This window comes from Leptopilina boulardi, unplaced genomic scaffold, assembly GCF_019393585.1.
Source record: "Leptopilina boulardi isolate dan_hultmark-lab unplaced genomic scaffold, ZJU_Lbou_2.1 LbouV2_278, whole genome shotgun sequence".
Taxonomy (NCBI): domain Eukaryota; kingdom Metazoa; phylum Arthropoda; class Insecta; order Hymenoptera; family Figitidae; genus Leptopilina; species Leptopilina boulardi.
Window position 1 is genome coordinate 2,201,769 of NW_026137838.1, and position 20,777 is coordinate 2,222,545.

Below are 20,777 nucleotides of genomic sequence, written 5' to 3' on the forward strand. Positions count from 1 at the left end.
CTCTGGAGACAATTATACACCGTTTATTTAACTCAAATATATTTTATTTGATTCAAATAAATCATTTCTCTAGATACAGTGTTATAATATCAAATTTTTATTTTAATAAATCAAAAATTTTATTTATCATAATCAAAATCTTTCCTTGTTGGAAAAATTTATTTACCCTCTAAATTTGAAATTTGTACACGGAAAAAAATCTTCATCTGGAACAAGTTTCACTGGAACAAGGATATATTTCACTAAAGCAACGATAGTTATCGCTATTCTAGGAAAAAATATATCGCTGTTTCAGATTTTTTTGTGTATAAATATTTTTACACGAAAAAAAAATTTACCTGTAACAGCGAAATTTTGCGCTATAGTAGCATTTATTTGTTTCAGTTAAATCTTTCCCTATTCCAGTAAAACCTTTCGCTGTTTCAAGTAAATAAACTTATTCAGATCAAATAAATATTTTTCTAAATCAAATTTTGTTTGAAATAACTAGAAAATTTGGTAGATACTGAAAATTAAAATTATATTTTTATTTGTAGGAAGAGAGATAAAAAAAGATTTTTTTTAATAATAAAATTATTATTATTATAATTATTATTAATATTATTATTATTATTATTATTATTTTTATTATTATTATTATTATTATTGTAATAGGAAAAAAGAAACAAAATTTTCTGGATATGATAAAGATGGCACAGTATAAATAAATAAAATAAATATATATATATATATATATATAGAAACGTATCGAAACGAGTTTTTGAAAAGGTCATTTCTGTTTGAGAAGTTGATTCAATAAACGGAGCGGAATCAACTCACGTGGCGCATCCAATGAAAAGGGTGAAAGAGAGGAGAGGTCTTTAATTAATCAAAACCCGCTCGCGCACGTGCTTTAACACAGAAAACGACACGTGCAATATTCAACTTCGAATTTCGCACTTTCAAGTGCATCCCGTTTTCTGTTTGCAATTTTTTTTTTTCTTCTCCGTCTTTGCGAGTTCGTTAATATTTGCGCAATCATAAAATTCACCGTCTTAATTGGATCGTATAAATATAAATAAATAAATAAAAAAAAAAAAAACTAAATGATAATTTGTTTTCAAAATGAACTTTTCCATAATTAGAATTATATTTATTACGATTATATTCAAATATATTTTAAATAAATATTGTGACAGGTTTAATTAAAAAAAAAAATTTGTTAATTTAGCGTAAGTTCATTTTTTTTTTGTAATTAGAAAATGTTAAAATATTCAATATTATGTAATTGAAAATTCATAAATCGTTTCTACTATTGATTTTTAATTTATGCACCCATATTGATTTTGAAAAAAGAAATTTCATATACGATTCAATGAAATAATGTTTTGCATTTTTAGTCGCGCACTAAATCGATTGCCCGCATGTCAAATATATATAGCAGAGGAGAAATTTCAAATCCGTAATCAAAAAAACAGTTTACGCTACATATTTTTTTTTTTTTTTTGTAATTAGTGCTCTTTGCATAAATTTATTATAAAAAAAAATATGTGGCAGACTAGTTGCGATAAAATGTATATAATATAGGGGACACTTTCAAATTTCTGCAAATAATGAAAGCAACGTAAATCAATTTTTTATATAGAAAATATTATTACTATATCTATATTTATTATTTAAATTAATAATTAATTATTTAATAATTATTTTAAATTATTTAGAATTAGAATTTTATTTCTTTTGACAATACAAAATTTGTTTCTTGACCTTTAAATTATTTATTTTTAATATTATTTAAATAAAATATTATTATTTTAGCAGAAAATAGATAATAATTATTATTATTATGATAATAATGGTAATAGTAAAAAATTATATAAGCGAAGTGAGAAAAATAAAAACCAATAAATAAATAAAAAAAAAACAATAAATTGTTAAAATATTCTAAAAATGTCAAATCAGAGTTTTTATATACATATCTTTTTCTGGATCCTAAAGAATTTATTTTTTCATATTGAAAGTCATTATGGAATAAAAGTGAATTAACGGTTTTAGAAACACTAATATTATAATAATGCCGAGAAATTACGGTGTATATAATTCATATATATATATATAATATAATAATAATAATATGAAAGTGTAAAAAGCATTGAGAACAAAAAAGTATATGTTTATAATTGTAGACTTTTGTGATAAATAGTCTCTTTTATATATTAAACTTATATTAATGGTATAATTAGTCGGAAGATGATTGGAGGTTTAAGATGATGATACTCAGGTGAAATTAGGTTACAAAAATTGACTAATTATTCTTTAGGTCAGCAAGTTTTTCAAACTCATTTAATTATGGAAAATATAGAGAAAATAGAGAGAGAAAAAAGATTTAAATCGATCACAGTAGTATGAGAAGAAAATAATATTCAATGTAAAAATTTTTTCTTTTTTCTCTAAATAATATTTATTTATATAATATTGAATTTAAAAAAAATATTTTTTTCTCCAAAGAAATTCAATTGTAAAATAATTTAAATTGAACAATTAATAATTAATCATATTGTTTAATTAAAATAAATTATTCATTATTCAATATTAATAAAAAAAATAGTGATTAGTATAAAAAAAAATGTTTTTCGATTTTTCAAAAATGAAAATAATATTTTTTGTTGAAAATAAATTAAAATGTCAAGCAACTTGAATGATTTATTCACATATGATTTGCTCCTACTTGTATATATATATATATATATATATATATATATATATTGCATGTGAAGTAAATAAGGAATGATTTTACGATCCTGGGCGTGGATGGCAAAGAAGTTATATACTTGTAATATAGAGAGAGGAGGCAAGAATAATAATCTGTATAAGGAATAATCAGCGGACGCCTTTCAATGCTAATTGCTCATTTAAAAAGCGCGACGCGATTCTCATCCAAGACCAAAGAGTTTAAATCTACTCAACAAGAAACCTGAAGGTCTTGACTTAGGTCATAGGCTATCTTTTCAATGAATGTTACGTCTTGATCTCATTCACAAATCAACTAATAAATTTATAAATAAAACTATAAAATGCTCACAAATCGCCAATCATTTTATTATTAAATTATAAATATTATCTTCTTAAATTATTTCATTGCTAAAAAGTAGAACGCGGTATTTCATTTTCTTCCCACTTATTAGTTTATTATTATTTATTTTTTATTATACTAATACTAATACTAATACTAATACTAATACTAATACTAATACTAATACTAATACTAATACTAAAACTAATAATAATACTAAAAAAAATACCATAGTAACTGGTACCAACATAACTAGTACCAAAGTTACAGGTACTATAGTAACTAAATGGTACCAAAGTAACTAAATGACACCAATGTAACTGGTACAAAAGTAACTAGTACCATAGTAACTGGTACCAAAGTAAGTGGTACCAATATAACTAGTAACAAAGTTACTGGTACCATAGTAACTAAATGGTACTAAAGTAACTGGCACCAAAGTAACTGATACCAATATAACTAGTACCAACATAACTGGTACCAATATAACTAGTACCATAGTAACTAAATGGTACTAAAGTAACTGGTACCAAAGTAACTGGTACTAAAGTAACTGGTACCAAAGTAACTGGTACCATAGTAACTGGTACCAAAGTAAGTGGTACCAATATAACTAGTAACAAAGTTACTGGTACCATAGTAACTAAATGGTACTAAAGTAACTGGTACCAAAGTAACTGGTACTAAAGTAACTGGTACCAAAGTAACTGGTACCATAGTAACTGGTACCAAAGTAACTGGTACTAAAGTAACTAAAGGGTACCAAAGTAACTGGTACCATAGTAACTAAATGGTACTAAAGTAACTGGTACCAAAGTAATTGGTACCATAGTAACTGGTACCATAGTAACTGGTACCAAAGTAACTGGTACTATAGTAACTAAATGGTACCAAAGTAACTGGTACCATAGTAACTAAATGGTACCAAAGTAACTGGTACCATAGTAACTAAATGGTACCAAAGTAACTGGTACCATAGTAACTAAATGGTACTAAAGTAACTGGTACCAAAGTAACTGGTACCAACACAACTAGTACCAAAGTTGCTGGTACTATAGTAACTAAATGGTACTAAAGTAACTGGTACAAAAGTAATTGGTACCAATATAACTAATACCAAATTTACTGGTACCATAGTAATATAATATAATATAATTATTTTTGATAATTATAAATTTATATTTATATAATTAAATTCAGTTGTAATAATATTATTTTAGATATATATTATTATTAGAACTAAAATCTAATTATATCGCGCGTGTGTGATATGCATATTATTATAATAAATTATTAATATATTTATTACGATGATGATTGTATTTATAGCGGCGAGAAAAATTTATAAAGAATATATATATATTATTGCGTACTTGTGAACTGTTATATCACAAAATTTTGTTTTGAATTGAATAATTCGTTGTTAGATAACAGTTATTATAGACGAAAAAAAAAAAATGACTTATCACCATGATAATTTTTCGAACTACTGTCAAAAAAAAATGAAGAGAAAAATTCAGTGACCTTGAAACATATTGTATATATATATTTTATGAAATTTTCAAAAATTAATCAAACGATTTACTTGCGCATATATAGAATGTTTTGAAATGAAAATCTTTTAATATATTCAAAAAAAAAATGAGTTTTGATGAATAAGACTAATAACCATTTTTTTTTTAAATTACCAAGTGATAAAAAGCAGTTTTTTTTATATTGGGTCATAAAAGTTCTAGTTTGGTTGATATTATAATTTATTAGTTAATATTACCTACTCGCAATATATTAAATAACAAAATGTTAAATTTGTTGTTTATCGCAATACGATATTAGAAATTAAAAACATTTTTTCCATTCATTATTAAATTTATTTACAAATTTTAATTAGTAATGTTATTAAACTTGTTTTGAATTTATATTTTTCTCTAAAAAAAAAAACAAAAGTTTGTTTAATATTTATAATATATATAAAAATTTTTAGTTACAATATATTTTAATAAAATGTCAATTTTCTGCATAAATATTGGATATATGATATTTTGTTAGATTAGATTAGTAATTATGCAATTGCACTACCGTTTTCATTATAACTGTAAACGAAGACCGCAAAAGTGTGTCTCTCATTAATTAGCATTTCTAAACTTTCACGAAGATTTTTTTTTTTTTTAAACTTTTATAAACATTCATGATTTTCAATTTTTATGGTTTCAACCATAAAGAGAGTGAGAAAAAACACAAATTTGTTATATTCACTTTTTTCTGTAGAAAAGTAATTTATATAATCATATATTTTTTGTTATACTAAAAAGGAATAAAAGAGAGAAATATTTTTATAGAAGGATCAATGAGAAAAGTGTGAAAACATATTTTTTTACGAATACATAATCCTAATATCGACTGTTTTGTACAATTTTTTTAACTATTTTTTTTTTTTTTTTTTACAAAATGAGATCTATTTTCACTGTGCGTATAGATTACTTCGGTCTTCCAAAAATGGGATAAGCTATTAGGTAAACATTCCACAGAGTATACGATAGGAGTTTATTCTCGAAAAAAAGGACCAATAAAGTCAAGACGTGATAAGGGAGCTTAAGTGGATATCATGGGTCATGAGAAACGTTTCCTATCAGACTGAGGAAATATTGAAACAGCAGCCTCATTTCGAAACTTTTCGAATACTAAACATTGAATTTATACTGTCGCACGGGAGTTTTATTTACTGAATCTATTTAGTAAATAGAATACAAATAGTTAACGAGAAAAAATTTAAAAAAAAATAAATACTAAAAATAAAAATTTTAATTTAAGAAAATAAATTTTTTTTAATAAAAAAATAATTTAAAAAATTCTTTTGTAATTCATATATATATATGACTAGATAAATAACCGTTAAGTTTAAACAAATGACTATTAACTTCTATAATTGGAACATGAAATTCTTTCAAATCGGAGCACACATATAGCCATTATGTGCGTGTAATAATCGCCTATCGATTGAAATAAATACAGAGTAGGCGTTTACTAAACACTACAGGAGATTAATATAAGTGCAAAACAGGTTTATGTATACTCCCTTTTCATTTGCATCTAATATGTCGAGTGGAAGAAAAGAGAAAAAAAATTGAAATTTTCAATTTATTAAAATCAGAATTTAAAAGAACTGGTACACATTTGTTTTGAACAAGAAATAAATTAGTATACCAATCACCACTTAATGATATTATTCAGCGATTAATGATAATATCAATATTGATTGCAGAAACATAATAGTAGTGATATTAATGGTAGTTTAGTAAATTTTTTGATTTTTTTTAGTTAACAAAAATGAAGGCGACCAATAATTCACCAAATAATGTTGGTACCAAACAATAGTGGTAACAAACTATGGTGGTATCAAACTACGGTGGTACCAATTAGTGACGGTACCAAACTATGGTGGTACCATTTAGTAGCGGTACCAAACTATGATGGTACCATTTAGTGGCGGTACCAAACTATGGTGGTACCATTTAGTGGCGGTACCAAACTATGGTGGTACCAATAAATGGCGGTACCAAACTATGGTGGTACCGAACAATAGTGGTATCAAACTATGGCGGTACCAAACTATGGTGGTATCAATTAATAGCGGTACCAAACTATGGTGGTACCATTCAGTGGCGGTACCAAACTATGGTGATGCCAAACTATGGTGGTACCGAACAATAGTGGTATCAAACTATGGTGTTACCAAGCTACGGTGGTTTCAATTAGTGGCGGTACCAAACTATGGTGGTACCAATTAATAGCGGTATCAAACTATGGCGGTACCAAACTATGGTGGTACCAATTAATAGCGGTACCAAACTATGGTGTTTCTAAACTATGGTGGTACCAATTAATGGCGACACCAAACTATGGTGGTACCAATTAATAGCGGTACCACACTATGGTGGTACCAAACTATGGTGTTTCTAAACTATGGTGGTACTAATTAATGGCGGCACCAAACTATGGTGGTACCGAACAATGGTGGTACCGAACAATGGTGGTACCAATTAATAGTGGTACCAAACTATGGTGTTACCAAACTATGGTGGTACCAATTAATGGTGGTTCCAATTAATGGCGGTAGCAAACTATGGCGATACCAAACTATGGTGGTACCAATACATTGTGGTACCAATTAATAATGGTACCAAAAAGTGGCTGTACCGAAAAATAGTGGTTTAAATTAGCTGTACCAATAAATAGTAATTTAAATCTTTTGTAGTACCAAAATTCTATCAATGTTAGAATTAATTAATGAAAGTTTTAGTTTAACTTTCTTCTTCTTTCCTGTTTATTTTTTTTATATAAAATATTTTTTTCCAAGCTCTAAGGAGTGATAATAAATTTATTTTTTTGCTTGAACATGAGAAAAAAGTTGCGCCTTTGTATACTGTAACTAGAACAGATAGGAAGTGGAATCAAAACCAGTTGCATGTCTAGGAAAGAAACTAATTACTGAGTAAACGAAAGGTGTATATCATTTTGCACTCAGCAGTCTTGAAGGATTGATTTCAATTTAATCAGATTAGAATGCGTATATACAAGAATTCTATACATATATAATTCTATATATTATGTATATTAATATAAATTGTTCTTTACAAAAGGTAAATATATATCCATAAGGGGTGTTGGAATATAATCACTAACTGAAGCTGGTCCATTAGCTCCCGGAGAATGTAATTTACAATTACTGCGTAATGTGCGTGTAATGCCTTTGTGGATATATATATATATATATGTATACATATTTCCACAATGGAATAGTTGCGATGAAAGTGCCTCGTGTAATCTAGACTAAAGCAAAGTACAAGGATCGTGTTTACCCTCATCGTTAAAAGACAATTTCCCTCTATAGACATTTTTGGCATTATCTTTACACTTTTCTTCTCTAAAAACATTTTTTTTTTTTTTTTTGTTTCGAACCGAAAAAATATAAATTATCAAAGTAAAATGATTCACTGATTAAATATTATGTTTCTCCACTAAATAATGTTATTTGGTAGAAATTATTTTATCTCATTATTTTATCTAGTTATTTTTTATTTAGTTATTTTTTTTATCTAAAAAAAAATATTTTTTTGTATAAAGAAAAAAATTTTTTTAATTTTTCAGCGTTATTGTGGTGTTTTTCCTTGAGAATTTTGAATTCTCTCTATACTTTCGTTGCAAGTGTATACAATAATATTTTGTGCTGGTTCATTACCACGAGGCGCAATTCAGGTTCTTTGGCATGCAGATCTTGTGGTCTGGGGTCGTGTTACATACGCGACAATCATAAAAAGTGAAGTGGGTGACCCAACCACAATCACACCACCCACTGAGACCATCATGTACATATATGTAAAAGTCACATACTTCCAACCAAGGTGAGATGATGAAACTATATAAATGGAAATTGTAACTGTTCTCAAGCGAGAACTTTTTGTCCAAACACTTTCCATTCAAAACTACAATATTACAATTTTTCATTCACATTTTTTTTTGACCCGTTTTTTTATTTACTCTATATTTAAAAAACAAAATTTGCTTCTAATTAAAAATATATTTATAAATAAATAAAAATTTTCTATTATGAAAAATAAATATTCAAATAAAAAAAAGGAAGATTTTTTTTGAAAAATAATTTGGTTTTATAAAAAATGTGTAAATAATTAAAAATTTGTTTTTATGAAAAATATGTATAAGTAAAAATTTGGATATAAGGAAATTAGCGCAAAATAAAATAAATTTAAAGTAAAAAAAAAGAAAATTAATTACATTTTCCAGTGAAAAATTAAATTGGCAATTCTTTGAATTAATTAACAATTTACAATGAAATTTAAATATATATTTTTTTTTCTCCACTTTTATGTAATAAATAATAATTGCTGCACGCAATAAAATGAAAGAAAACAATGTAAATGATAAATAGCGATTAGATTTTTTTTTTACTTTTCTTATATATATATACAAAGAATTTCGAAAGTTTCTACATATGCGCGCTTATTATCAGTCATTAATTAGTTAATTAATTGTAATGTGTCAAGAGGGGTAGTGCGCCGTATTTCCGGCAAAACTATAAGAATCGTGATTTCCGATAAATCTGTCTGATATTATATATATATATATATACACGTGACGTGATTCTAAATTCAGTAACCGTTTCAAAATCGATTGCGCAAAATCATCATAAGAATCGGCACAAGGCGGTTATGCTCGTTAGTTTGAACTCTGGCTCTATAATGGCACTTATATACAACTTTCCTTCATATTTGATCACCTTTCAATTTAAGTCCCCTGCTCCCCTCAATAAATTTATAATAACTAAAAAAACCAAACTTTGGTTTTGCGGCATCAAACTATGGTGGTACCAAACTATGATAGTACCAATTAATTGTGTTACCAATTAATGGTGGTACCAAATTATGGTGGTACCAATTAATGGTGGTATCAAATTATGGTGGTACCAATTAATGGTGGTACCAAATTATGGTGGTACCAAAACTATGGTAGTACCAAAACTATGGTAGTACCAAACTATGGTGGTACCAATATATTGTTGAACCAATTAATTGTGTTACCAATTAATGGTGGTACCAATTAATGGTGGTACCAAATTATGGTGGTACCAATTAATGGTGGTACCAATTAATGGTGGTACCAAACTATGGTGGTACCAAAACTATGGTAGTACCAAACTATGCTGGTACCAATATATTGTTGTACCAATTAATGGTGGTACCAAATTATGGTGGTACCAATTAATCGTGGTACCAAACTATGGTGGTACCAAACTACAGTCGTACCAAACTATGGTAGTACCAAAATATGATAGTACCAATGCTTAATGAACCATAATACAAATTGTTCTAAAAAAATAATTTAAAAATTTCTCAATTTTTTGAATAATTGAAAATAAATTTTGATTTTTATATAAAACCGACCATTTTGTTAATAAATGATTTGTTAACAAAAATTTTTTTATCTTTTATTTTTTAAAACAAGTTTTTGGTTTTCTATGAGTAAAATAAAAGATCCTAGCGGTCAAAAAATTTTTTTATAAATATAATAAATAAAAAAATAGAAAAAAATAAAAATTGTTTTTAACAAATTATTTATTTAACAAAAAGGCACTGAAACTTTTAGCAAAATTTTCTCAGCACTTCTTTCAGATATGTAAAAAAAATCGGGAACAAAATTTAAAAAAAAAATTTTCCAATTTACATGAGAATTATTTTCTTGTTTGGATGAATATTGCATTAATATGTTGCATCTGCCGATTTGCAACGGTGAGAAATTATCACGCCATTGAAAACTTTCTCATCGAAAGTTTATAAATGATCAAAATATAGCGTTAGTATTTTTTTTTTTTTTTTTTTTTTAATAAAATTTTTGCTAATACTGTATAGGAAAATATATAAAGTACAATTACATGCATGTATAATTTCCGTAAATTGCATCTTAATAAATCTTTTTAATGTTACGGTAAATTATCATAAAAATTTTTATATTATATTTATGAGCAAAAAAAAAAAATTTTTCGTTTTAGTTTTCTTTGTCTCTTTTTTTTTTAGTTCATTAACCTCATAATAAACTATTTTGTCATTTGCATAATTTGTGTAATTTTCATAAAAACGTATATTTTATCTAATTTTAAATTTTATTTATGAAAAATTAAAACATTAAATTTTTAAAGAGCAAATTAAATGCGCAGTTTTAAAATGCAAAAACGATTCTAATTGGAAAAAATTAATTTTTTTCCAAAAGAAAAATTTTTTAAACGAAACAATAATTTGCCTCTATTAAATGTGAGTTTAAATTAGTTAAAAGATAATTTAAATTATTTAAAATCAAATTTAAAATTATTTTGAAGCTAATTTCAATTATTTCAAAGTTAATTTAAATTATTTAAAACCTGATTAATTATTTATTAGCTGATTTAAATTATTTAAAACATAATTAATTATTTATTAGCGGATTCAATTATAATTAAAACCTAATTCAATTTATTTATTAACCGATTTAAATTAATTTAAGCTTAATTTAAATTTTTTAAATATTAATTTTATATTTAGACAAAATATTTGTTGGATTAGTAAAAAATATTTGTTACACAAACATAATTCAAAGATATATTATTATTGTCCATAAGGAAATAGATTTTTCTCCTATCATTTAAAAATTATGACTTTTCTTTATTTTATAATATATATATTGTGTATATGAATGTGTAACATATTACATAAAAATGGAATTCTTTTTTTTTTTTTAAACTTTTGTCAATATATATGTGACAGTAAATTTTTTTTACACGCGTTCCACATAACCGCAAATGCTTTCACACACTTTTCGATTGCGGTCTCAATTGCATCATCGGTGGAATCCATTTGGGATCCAGAAAATGACTAACGATCAATAAAATTCAATAGCAATTTCTCAACTTTTACTTAAAAAAAAAAAAAGAAAAAAACAAACAAAGTTAACGATGATAAATTTCATAATCTCGTGAAAAATAAGAAAAAATCAATAAAACTATTATTTATTATTATTTTATTATTAATAATTAATTAATAATTAATTAATATATTATTATGACTATATTATTATTATTTTTATTATTTTTTATTATTATTTTATTACTACCATTATTATTATAAACTATTATAATACAAATTATTATAATTTTTTTTACGTGGAAAAATAATTGAAAATTGAATGTGAATTTCAAAAAATTATTACTATGCGGAAATAGAATATGTGCCAATATATATTTATAAGAAGGAAGAATGGAAAAAGGGCGAGACATATTTGTCTGGCCAAGGTCGATTGATATTTCGCTCGTTACATTTATATATATATAAATCGTCAAAGTTACGCCTTTCTATATTGGTTAACTATACATTCCTATTTGGTTAGCTACCTTATTTTTGTTCCACTTTAAACGTGTGTTAACCTACTTTGTGTTTGGTACGTTAAAAAAAAAAAAAAATTTTATTTTCCTTTTTGCACCTACGCGTATAATGAACCACATGCGTAATGTCATTTCTTTTGTTTCTCTCTCCCTCACTCTTTTACGAATATTTATGTCGCAATACACGTGAGAGTTGAAGTAAAGGCGTTTGTGGCGCTTGCAAAGTGCAATGACATTATAAAATAACAAAATGCAATTTCTACTCTTTTAAAGTTCACCGACAAATTTTATTATTCATATATTTTACTTAGGGCAAATAAATATTTATTAATGGTGGTACCGAAATATCGTGGTACCAATTAATTATATTACTAATACATTGTGGTACCAATCTATGATGGTACCAATTAATTGCGGCACCAAACTATTATAGTACCAAACTATGGTGGTACCAAACTATAGTGGTACCAATACATTGTTGTACCAATTAATCGTGGTACCATTTAATGGTGGTACCAATTAATCGTGATACCAAACTATGGTAGTACCAAACTATGATAGTACCAAACTATGATAGTATCAATGAATTGTGCTACCAATACATTGTGGTACCAAATTATGGTGGTACCAAAGTATGGTGGTACCAAACTATGGTGGTACCAATCAATGGTGGTACTAATTAATGGCGGTACCAAATTATGACGGCACCAAACTATGGTGGTAGCAAACTATGGCGGCACCAAACTATGGTGGTATCAAACTATGGCGGCACCAAACTATGGTGGTATCAAACTATGTCGGCACCAAACTATGGTGGTACCAAGCTATGGTGGTACCAAATTATGGTGGTAATAAACTATGGCAGTACTAATTAATTGTGGTACCAATTAATCGTGGTACCAAACTATGGTGGTACTAAACTACAGTCGTACCAAACTATGGTAGTACTAAAATATGATAGTACCTATTAATTGTGTTACCAATTCATTGTGGTACCAATCAATGGTGGTACTAATTAATAACAGTATCAATTAATGGTGGTACCAATTAATGGTGGTACCAAATTATGGCGGCACCAAACTATGGTGGCACCTAGCTATGGTGGTACTAAGCTATGGTGGTTCCAAACTATGGTAGTACCAAACTATGAGAGTATCAATTAATTGTGTTACTAATACAATGTGGTACCAAATTATTGTGGTACCAAACTATGATGGTACCAAACTATGGTGGTATCAATTAATTATGTTACCAATACGTTGTGGTACCCAATTAATTGTGTTACTAATACATTGTGGTACCAATTAATGGCGGTACCAAATAATAGTGGTACAAAACAATGGCATATATATATATTAAATATTAATATTAAAAAAAATTATAAGAATAATGTTCTTTTTCACTTTTGTCTATTAAAGTCTAAATAGATAATGAGTCTATTCTCATTTTTTCTTATAAAAAAAAAAGTTTAGAGACACAAAAAAACAAAATCGACAAAAACTTGATAGATAGTTAGGTGAAACTTGACGAAGAAAAAGAGGAAAAAAAATCGAGGACACACTTTGGAATAATTCTTGAAAGTTTCGAATTGATACGAAAACGGTACTCCTGCAGATAAGTTCTATCGTCAGGTAAGTAACGAATCGAGTTTTCTCTCTTAACGATTACTAATCTACTGACTTCCATTCAACTTGATTGTATATATGTAGGATGTGTAAAAATAAAAAAAAAAAAAAAAAAGAAAAGAAAAAAAACTTTTACTTACACTTGCCGGTTCAATGTTATCAGAAATCTGATAATTTACTTTAAAAAAAAACCATGTAAAGAATTTCTATAAATAAATGTTTTGTCTAGTCGAACAATCGTTGAACAATTTATTATTTACAATTACAGTTCTTAAATAATTTATTTTTATTATTATTTATTTTTTATTATTTTTAATATTTTTATTTTTATTATTTTTAATATTTTTATTTTTATAATTTTTATTATTTGCCTAATAAAAACATTCGTTTGACTAGAATTTGACATTTACTACTTAATTGCCACTGACTGACAAAAAACGGATTTTACTACTTGTTAATGTAAATTATAAAAGATTTATTTTTTCAATTAAAAAATAAAATTTATTTTTCGAATATTTAAATTTTAATTAAAGTAGCAAAAAAGTTATTCACAATTCGCAACATTGTCTGACTATAATTTACCTGTACTACTGGAAAATTTATTTTCTAACAAAAGCAATTAATATTTTGTGAAACTATATTTTCATTGCTACTATTTTTTAAATTAATTTAAATTAAACAAATTTTTTAAATTATTTTATTTAAACTTATTTATTTTATTATTTTATTAATAAATAATGCCTGTCTGACTAAACGTGATCTATACTACTGAAAATTGAAAAAAAAATTTAAATTTTGAAGTAACAAACTTTTCACTTTTTAATTTTTGAACAATTTACTTTATTATATAAATAATGGCTGACTATAACTGACCTAACTACTGATTATTGTAAATAAATAATAAATAATAAAAAAATAAATTAATATTTATGATTACGTCGAATATTAAAAATTTGTTAAAAATCATCACATTCAGTGTCTGATCAAAAATGGCTGTTACTACTTGCATGACTGTGTACCGCTGTCGGTTCAAAAGATTTCTACGATCGCAAAACTTTCACTAACTTGAAAGTTAAATCGTTTGGCGTCGCCACTAACTGGACTATTCGAAATTAATATTAATATTTTATAAAACTCCAAAAAATCATAGAAAAATAATTTATTTCAACTTTCTTGAAATAAATTAATAGTTTAGAAAATAAATTCCCTTTTTTTTTGAATGATTAAACTGGAAAAGAAAAAAAAATTTCTAGATATCTAACTTACCATCAGTGATATCGATCAAAATGTCGGTAAGTAACGATCGATGATAAATCGCAGGGACTGTTATCGACCAATTTATCAATATCACCGGTCGGTAAAATCGATACCTACAATTTTTTTTTAGATGTTTTCGAAAAATCGCTAATTGAAAAAATTAAATGTTAATCGTGTTTTTTTTAATTAAATAAAAAATAACTAACTAATTAATTAATTTTTTTTTTACATTACATTACCATCATAGTTTTGGTGCCACTAATGTTAGGTGCTATTATAGTTTGATGCCGACATTAATTGGTACCACCAGAGATTGGTACCACCATAATTTGGTAATACCATTAATTGGTACCACCAGAGATTGGTACCACCATTAATAGGTACCACCAGAGATTGGTACCACCAGAGATTGGTACCACCAGAGATTGGTACCATCAGAGATTGGTACCACCAGAGATTGGTACCACCAGAGATTGGTACCACCATTAATAGGTACCACCAGAGATTGGTACCACCAGAGATTGGTACCACCAGAGATTGGTACCACCAGAGATTGGTACCACCATAATTTGGTAATTCCATTAATTGGTACCATAATTTATTAGTAACACAATTAAAATTGAAATAAATTGGTTTAGTTACTTTTTCAGTTCTAAATTAATATTTTTGTTTAATAAACGTTTTTTGAATGAAACAAGGAAGAAAATCTTTATCTGGAACAGCTATACGTTTCTCTAGAATAGCGATAACTTTCGCTATTTTAGTAAAATATATCGCTGTTCCAGTGAAACTTATCGCTGTTTAAGGTGAAGATTTTTTTCCGTGAATGCAATTTTTTGGCATAAAATCACGTTTTTTGAGAAAAAGATCATTTTTTCAGAGAAACGATCAAAAATTCTTGGAATTTAAAAAAAGATTAAAATTTATCAACATGTATATTATATATATATAGAGAGAGAGAGAGAAACATCGTTCACCCTATGAACTTTTAGGAAATATATATAGAAATGATTGAAACTAATATGAGAAACCGACCAGTGAAAGTAATCAGGGAATAACAAACGACCAGCTTCTTCTCCATTAATTTCTTATTATTTATTATTGAAAATTCTGCAACCTTCCCATGAATATGATACCGCATATAGGTATGGGATCAAAGAGTAACATTAATGACAGTTATCGCTATGTCTTCGACGTGTGTTTCAACTTAGAGAAAGAGAGAGAGAGAGAGAGAGGGAATCTGTTTTTTCTCTTGTCTTAATAATAAAAGGAAAGATAAAAGATAAATTGACTCAAAGAAACTATTTAACATCTGATCTCTATTTTAGTCGAGATATATAATATATATATATATATATATTTACTATTCTTTTTGCTTCTTTGCGATCATTATGTGATCGTTTGCAAAACTTAAATTTTTGACAAGCTTGACAGATGCTCAATGAATCGTGAAAAAGAGAAACCTATGAAAGTATTGACTATCAGCGACATATTTAAATTATACAGATTTTTGAAGGGCAAACTATTCCCACTCAGGAGAAAATTAACAAATTTTTCCCACCTTCTCCTTCGTAGAGGATGTATTTTTAAATTAAAATTGGTTAATTTGAAAATAAAAATAATTAAAATTTAAAAAAAAATAGTAAATCAATAATTCTGGTAATATAACCGAAAACAAAATTTATTTCATTTAAATAATTGATTACTTATCAATAATCAAATAAATATTTATCTGAGCCAAATAATTATTAAAATTAAATAAACTATATTTGAACCAAATTTTACTATTTGAAAAAATACCATTTAATTGACTCTAATAATTATTTAATAAAAATAAATATTGTTAATTAATATATTAATATTATTAATTATTATATTATTATATTATTATATTAATAATTATTATTTGACAATTGACAAATAAACGATTTTTCTGAATAAAATAATATTTTTTTCTGTATTCGCTTTTTTAAATTAATGTTAATTCAATTTTTTGTTAAATGTCTGTTAATAGTGGGTTTGGTTTGGTTTTCGATAATAAATTATTTGAAAATTTTGATTAATTTTTAAAAGAAATGACAATAAAATCAGTAAAAATAGAAGAAAAAATTTTTGTTTTTTTGTTACTCACCATGGACGTGAAGTAAAACTTTTCAAATTCCCTCTCGTGGTCTCGTGCAGTTGTAAGTGTTGAAGCCGCGTGCTGAGCGTGTTTTGAAAGAATGTCTTCACCTTTTTTACAAAGCCAGGACAAAATCTGTAACAAAAAACCGCAGTCACAATTAAATTTTCTTCTTCTTTTAAATCAATAATTATTTTTATATAATTTTAATTAAAAGAATTTCCTATATATATTTATCAATTTTATTCTACCTTACAAATTGATAATAATATATAAGTTCTTGAATAATAATTACTAATATATTATTAATTAATCATTTTGTAATTAATTTGTAATAATTAATAGTAGGAAATAATTTATCAATTACTAATTTACCACCATAGCTTGGTACCACTATTGATTAGTACCACTATTGATTGGTACCACCATAGTTTGGTACCACAATGTATTGGTACCACCATAGTTTTATACCACAATTAATTGGTACCACCATAGTTTGGCACCTCCATAATTTGGTACCTCCATAATTTGGTACCACCATAGTTTTGGTACCACCATAGTTTGGTGCCGCAATTAATTGGTACCATCATAGATTGGTACCATCATAGATTGGTACCACCATAGTTTTGGTACCACCATAGTTTGGTGCCGCAATTAATTGGTACCATCATAGATTGGTACTACTATTGATTGGTACCACCATAGTTTGGTACCACAAATGTTTGGTACTACCATAGTTTGGTAACACCATAGTTTGGTACCACAATGTATTGGTACCACCATAGTTTTATACCACAATTAATTGGTACCACCATAGTTTGGTACCTCCATAATTTGGCACGACCATAGTTTTATACCACAATTAATTGGTACCACCATAGTTTGGTACCTCCATAATTTGGTACCACCATAGTTTGGTACCTCCATAATTTGGTACCACCATAGTTTTGGTACCACCATAGTTTGGTGCCGCAATTAATTGGTACCATCATAGATTGGTACTACTATTGATTGGTACCACCATAGTTTGGTACCACAAATGTTTGGTACTAATTATTAGTAATAATAAATTATTTCAATTAATAATTAATTAATTATAATTAATTATAAGAGTAATTACAGGAGTACTTTGTACGAAAGGGCTATTTTCGTGTTTATTACGTATAAACAAATAATTTCTAAAAAAAAAAAATAAATTTTTTACATAACTTTACTAATTTTAACAATACATATATATATAAAATTTCTTAAATTCTTTCACCGAGAATGTATAACAAAAAGCAGAGAAAAAAAAATTATTCAACAGGTTCGAAACGAGTTCTATAGTCTCGAATCATAACACGTTTGGCGAATGATCGATATGCAGAAAGAAATTGGTTCTGAATTGGGTAATTAAGAGTGGATCGCGAGCGCACGTGGTTGTTTCATAGGAATTTTTTTTTTTTTCTTTTTTTTGAAGGCAAGAGGAAGAGAAATTATTTATGGGAGTCGAATGATGGTCCTTAAAAAAAAACAAAAAAAAAAAAAAAAATTGTATGGTTGATCCTTTGGATCATATATCATTTCTACATATGGACAAACAATATTGCAACAAATGACAAATCGTCAGAAGAATCTGCCTTTACTGATAAAAGCCTCGTATCCTTTTAAAAAGAAGAAAACAGTCATTCCCTATGAAGGAGAAATTAATTATTTTTTCCTTTTTAATAGATTATTATTTCACTATAATTAAAATTATTATTTTTTTTATATTATATTTTTTAATTGTACTGCATTTTTTTTAATTATACTCTAATTTTTGACCGGCAGGAGAAGGGGAATTTTTATTTAAAAAAAAAAATCTACTTGTTAATAAATAAATAATTATTACGAATAATAATTTATTATTTGCAATAAAAAATAATTTATAATAGTCAAGAAAATTTTTTTTTGAAATAAAAATTATTTAACAATGTTTAAATAATTTATTTGAAATAAAAAATTATTTGATAATAGTCAAGTATACTTTTTTTTTCAAATAAAAAAATTAGTTACAAGTAAATATTTATTTACTTAAAATTTTTTATATTCATTTATTTTACACCCAATCGATTATTTAAATCAACAAAATTTTTTTTCACTGTACAGTGAAACCTTTTGCTGTTTCAATAAAAAAATTTTTTTCCCACACTCCCTTCACGCAAATAAAAAGAAAAAAAAAATATCGCAATTAAAAAAAAAATCATTGTAACTTATCAAAAAAAAAAAAAAAAACGATTTGCAATAAACCACATAAATATCAGATGCAAAAGTGGGAAATAAATTTTTTTTTTTTTTTCCAAAGAGGGCGTAACAAGTCCTGGGGGCGTATAATTGTAGAAATTCGGGTCGATTTGAACGCAAGTGCATCACAAGAGTAACGAGGAACTTAAATCCTCTCTCGGTGCTTAATTAGAACGCATTTGGTACTATTAATCATCCGACAGGTTCGCGAGAACCTTATAAAGAAAAATCGAATAAAAAAAAAAAAAAAAAAAAAAAATCAAAAGGGGGATAATTAAGGGGCGCGCATCACACAGAGAGTGTGAAAGAGAATATATATATATATAAAGAAAAGGCGGAGAAAGATCCAAGTAATAAGATGAAGAAAGAAAGAAAGAAAGATTTTTGAAAGGGGGCAAAGAAAAAGGCGGGAGGAGGTGAACTTCACTTTTTCTTCTTCTTCTTCTTCTTCTTTTGAAGGCGAGGGAGGTCTTTGATGATCATGAGTAACGTCTTCGTGAAGCCCAAGGGGCTTTTTTAGTTCTCTCTCTCTCTCTCTCTCTCTCTCTCTCTCTCTCTCTCTCTCTCTCTCTTTTAGGTTCAATACACAAACGCCATCTTGCGTGAGAATGAGGGATAAAGATCGGCGAAAAGACCGAAGGCGAAAGAGAGAGGAAGCGAGAGTTCGATTATAAAGTTAACCATTGGGTTATTCGGGTCACTGGGCCATGTTAAGAATCCCGCGCGACTGATCCTCACAAGACTTGTATTTCTCTCTCTATATATATACATCGCATCTACTATATGGAACCCCTTGCAGCATCCGTGCTGTGCGAATCTGCGAACATGACCTCCTCCCGCGCTATGAGACTCAATCTCGCGCCTTTTCCCGACAAGTCTCTCTCTCTCTTTCTCTCTCTTTTAACTTGTTTCACCTCCCAACGGCGCTTTTGCAACTCTATATGCAAAACCTGCCACGCGACTTCCGCGAGATGGTATTTAGGTTTCATATACAAAAAAAAAATTTTCATTTCCATTAGTTTTTGGAATAATTTCATTTTATTTATATATGGACAGAAAATGGTTTATGTATTTATATGGTAATTGGAATGTAGTTTGCTTTCATTCACACAAGTTTTCTTGTGGAACTCGAAGTATCTTTGCAATTGAGATCAGAAATTTTAGAGAAGATTTAAGAAAAAAAAGGAAATGATTTGAAATTGTGTGAAAAAAAGGGGAATAAAAAATTTTGTACCAAATTTCAGCTCATTGGGTCAAAATGACCTCGGGTTTTAGGAGGGGGGGGAGGAAGTAAATCGGAAAAAGCAGGAAGTGATTGCAGGAGAATAAATCACTGGTAGAAATCACTGGTAATAATAAAGATAATAATAGCAATATAATAATAATTGTATAATAAAACAATAAATTATATAACAGTAATTATATTACTTTGTAATAATAATAATAATAATAATAATAATAATGATAATAATAATAATAATATTCATATAGGGCGCATTTTTCTTTTTTATAAGCCCGTTTACATGTGAATAAATA

At 26.9% G+C, this 20,777-nt stretch overlaps 1 protein-coding gene across 1 annotated transcript in view; it reads right to left on the minus strand.

The window, feature by feature from the left end:
- LOC127282032 (uncharacterized) overlaps positions 1 to 20,777 on the minus strand; it is a 347,280-nt gene that overhangs the window by 48,457 nt on the left and 278,046 nt on the right. Inside the window, exon 13 of the mRNA XM_051306104.1 lies at positions 16,989 to 17,114. Within this exon, the coding sequence (XP_051162061.1) occupies positions 16,989 to 17,114 (126 nt within the window). The remainder of the gene's footprint in view (positions 1 to 16,988; positions 17,115 to 20,777) is intronic.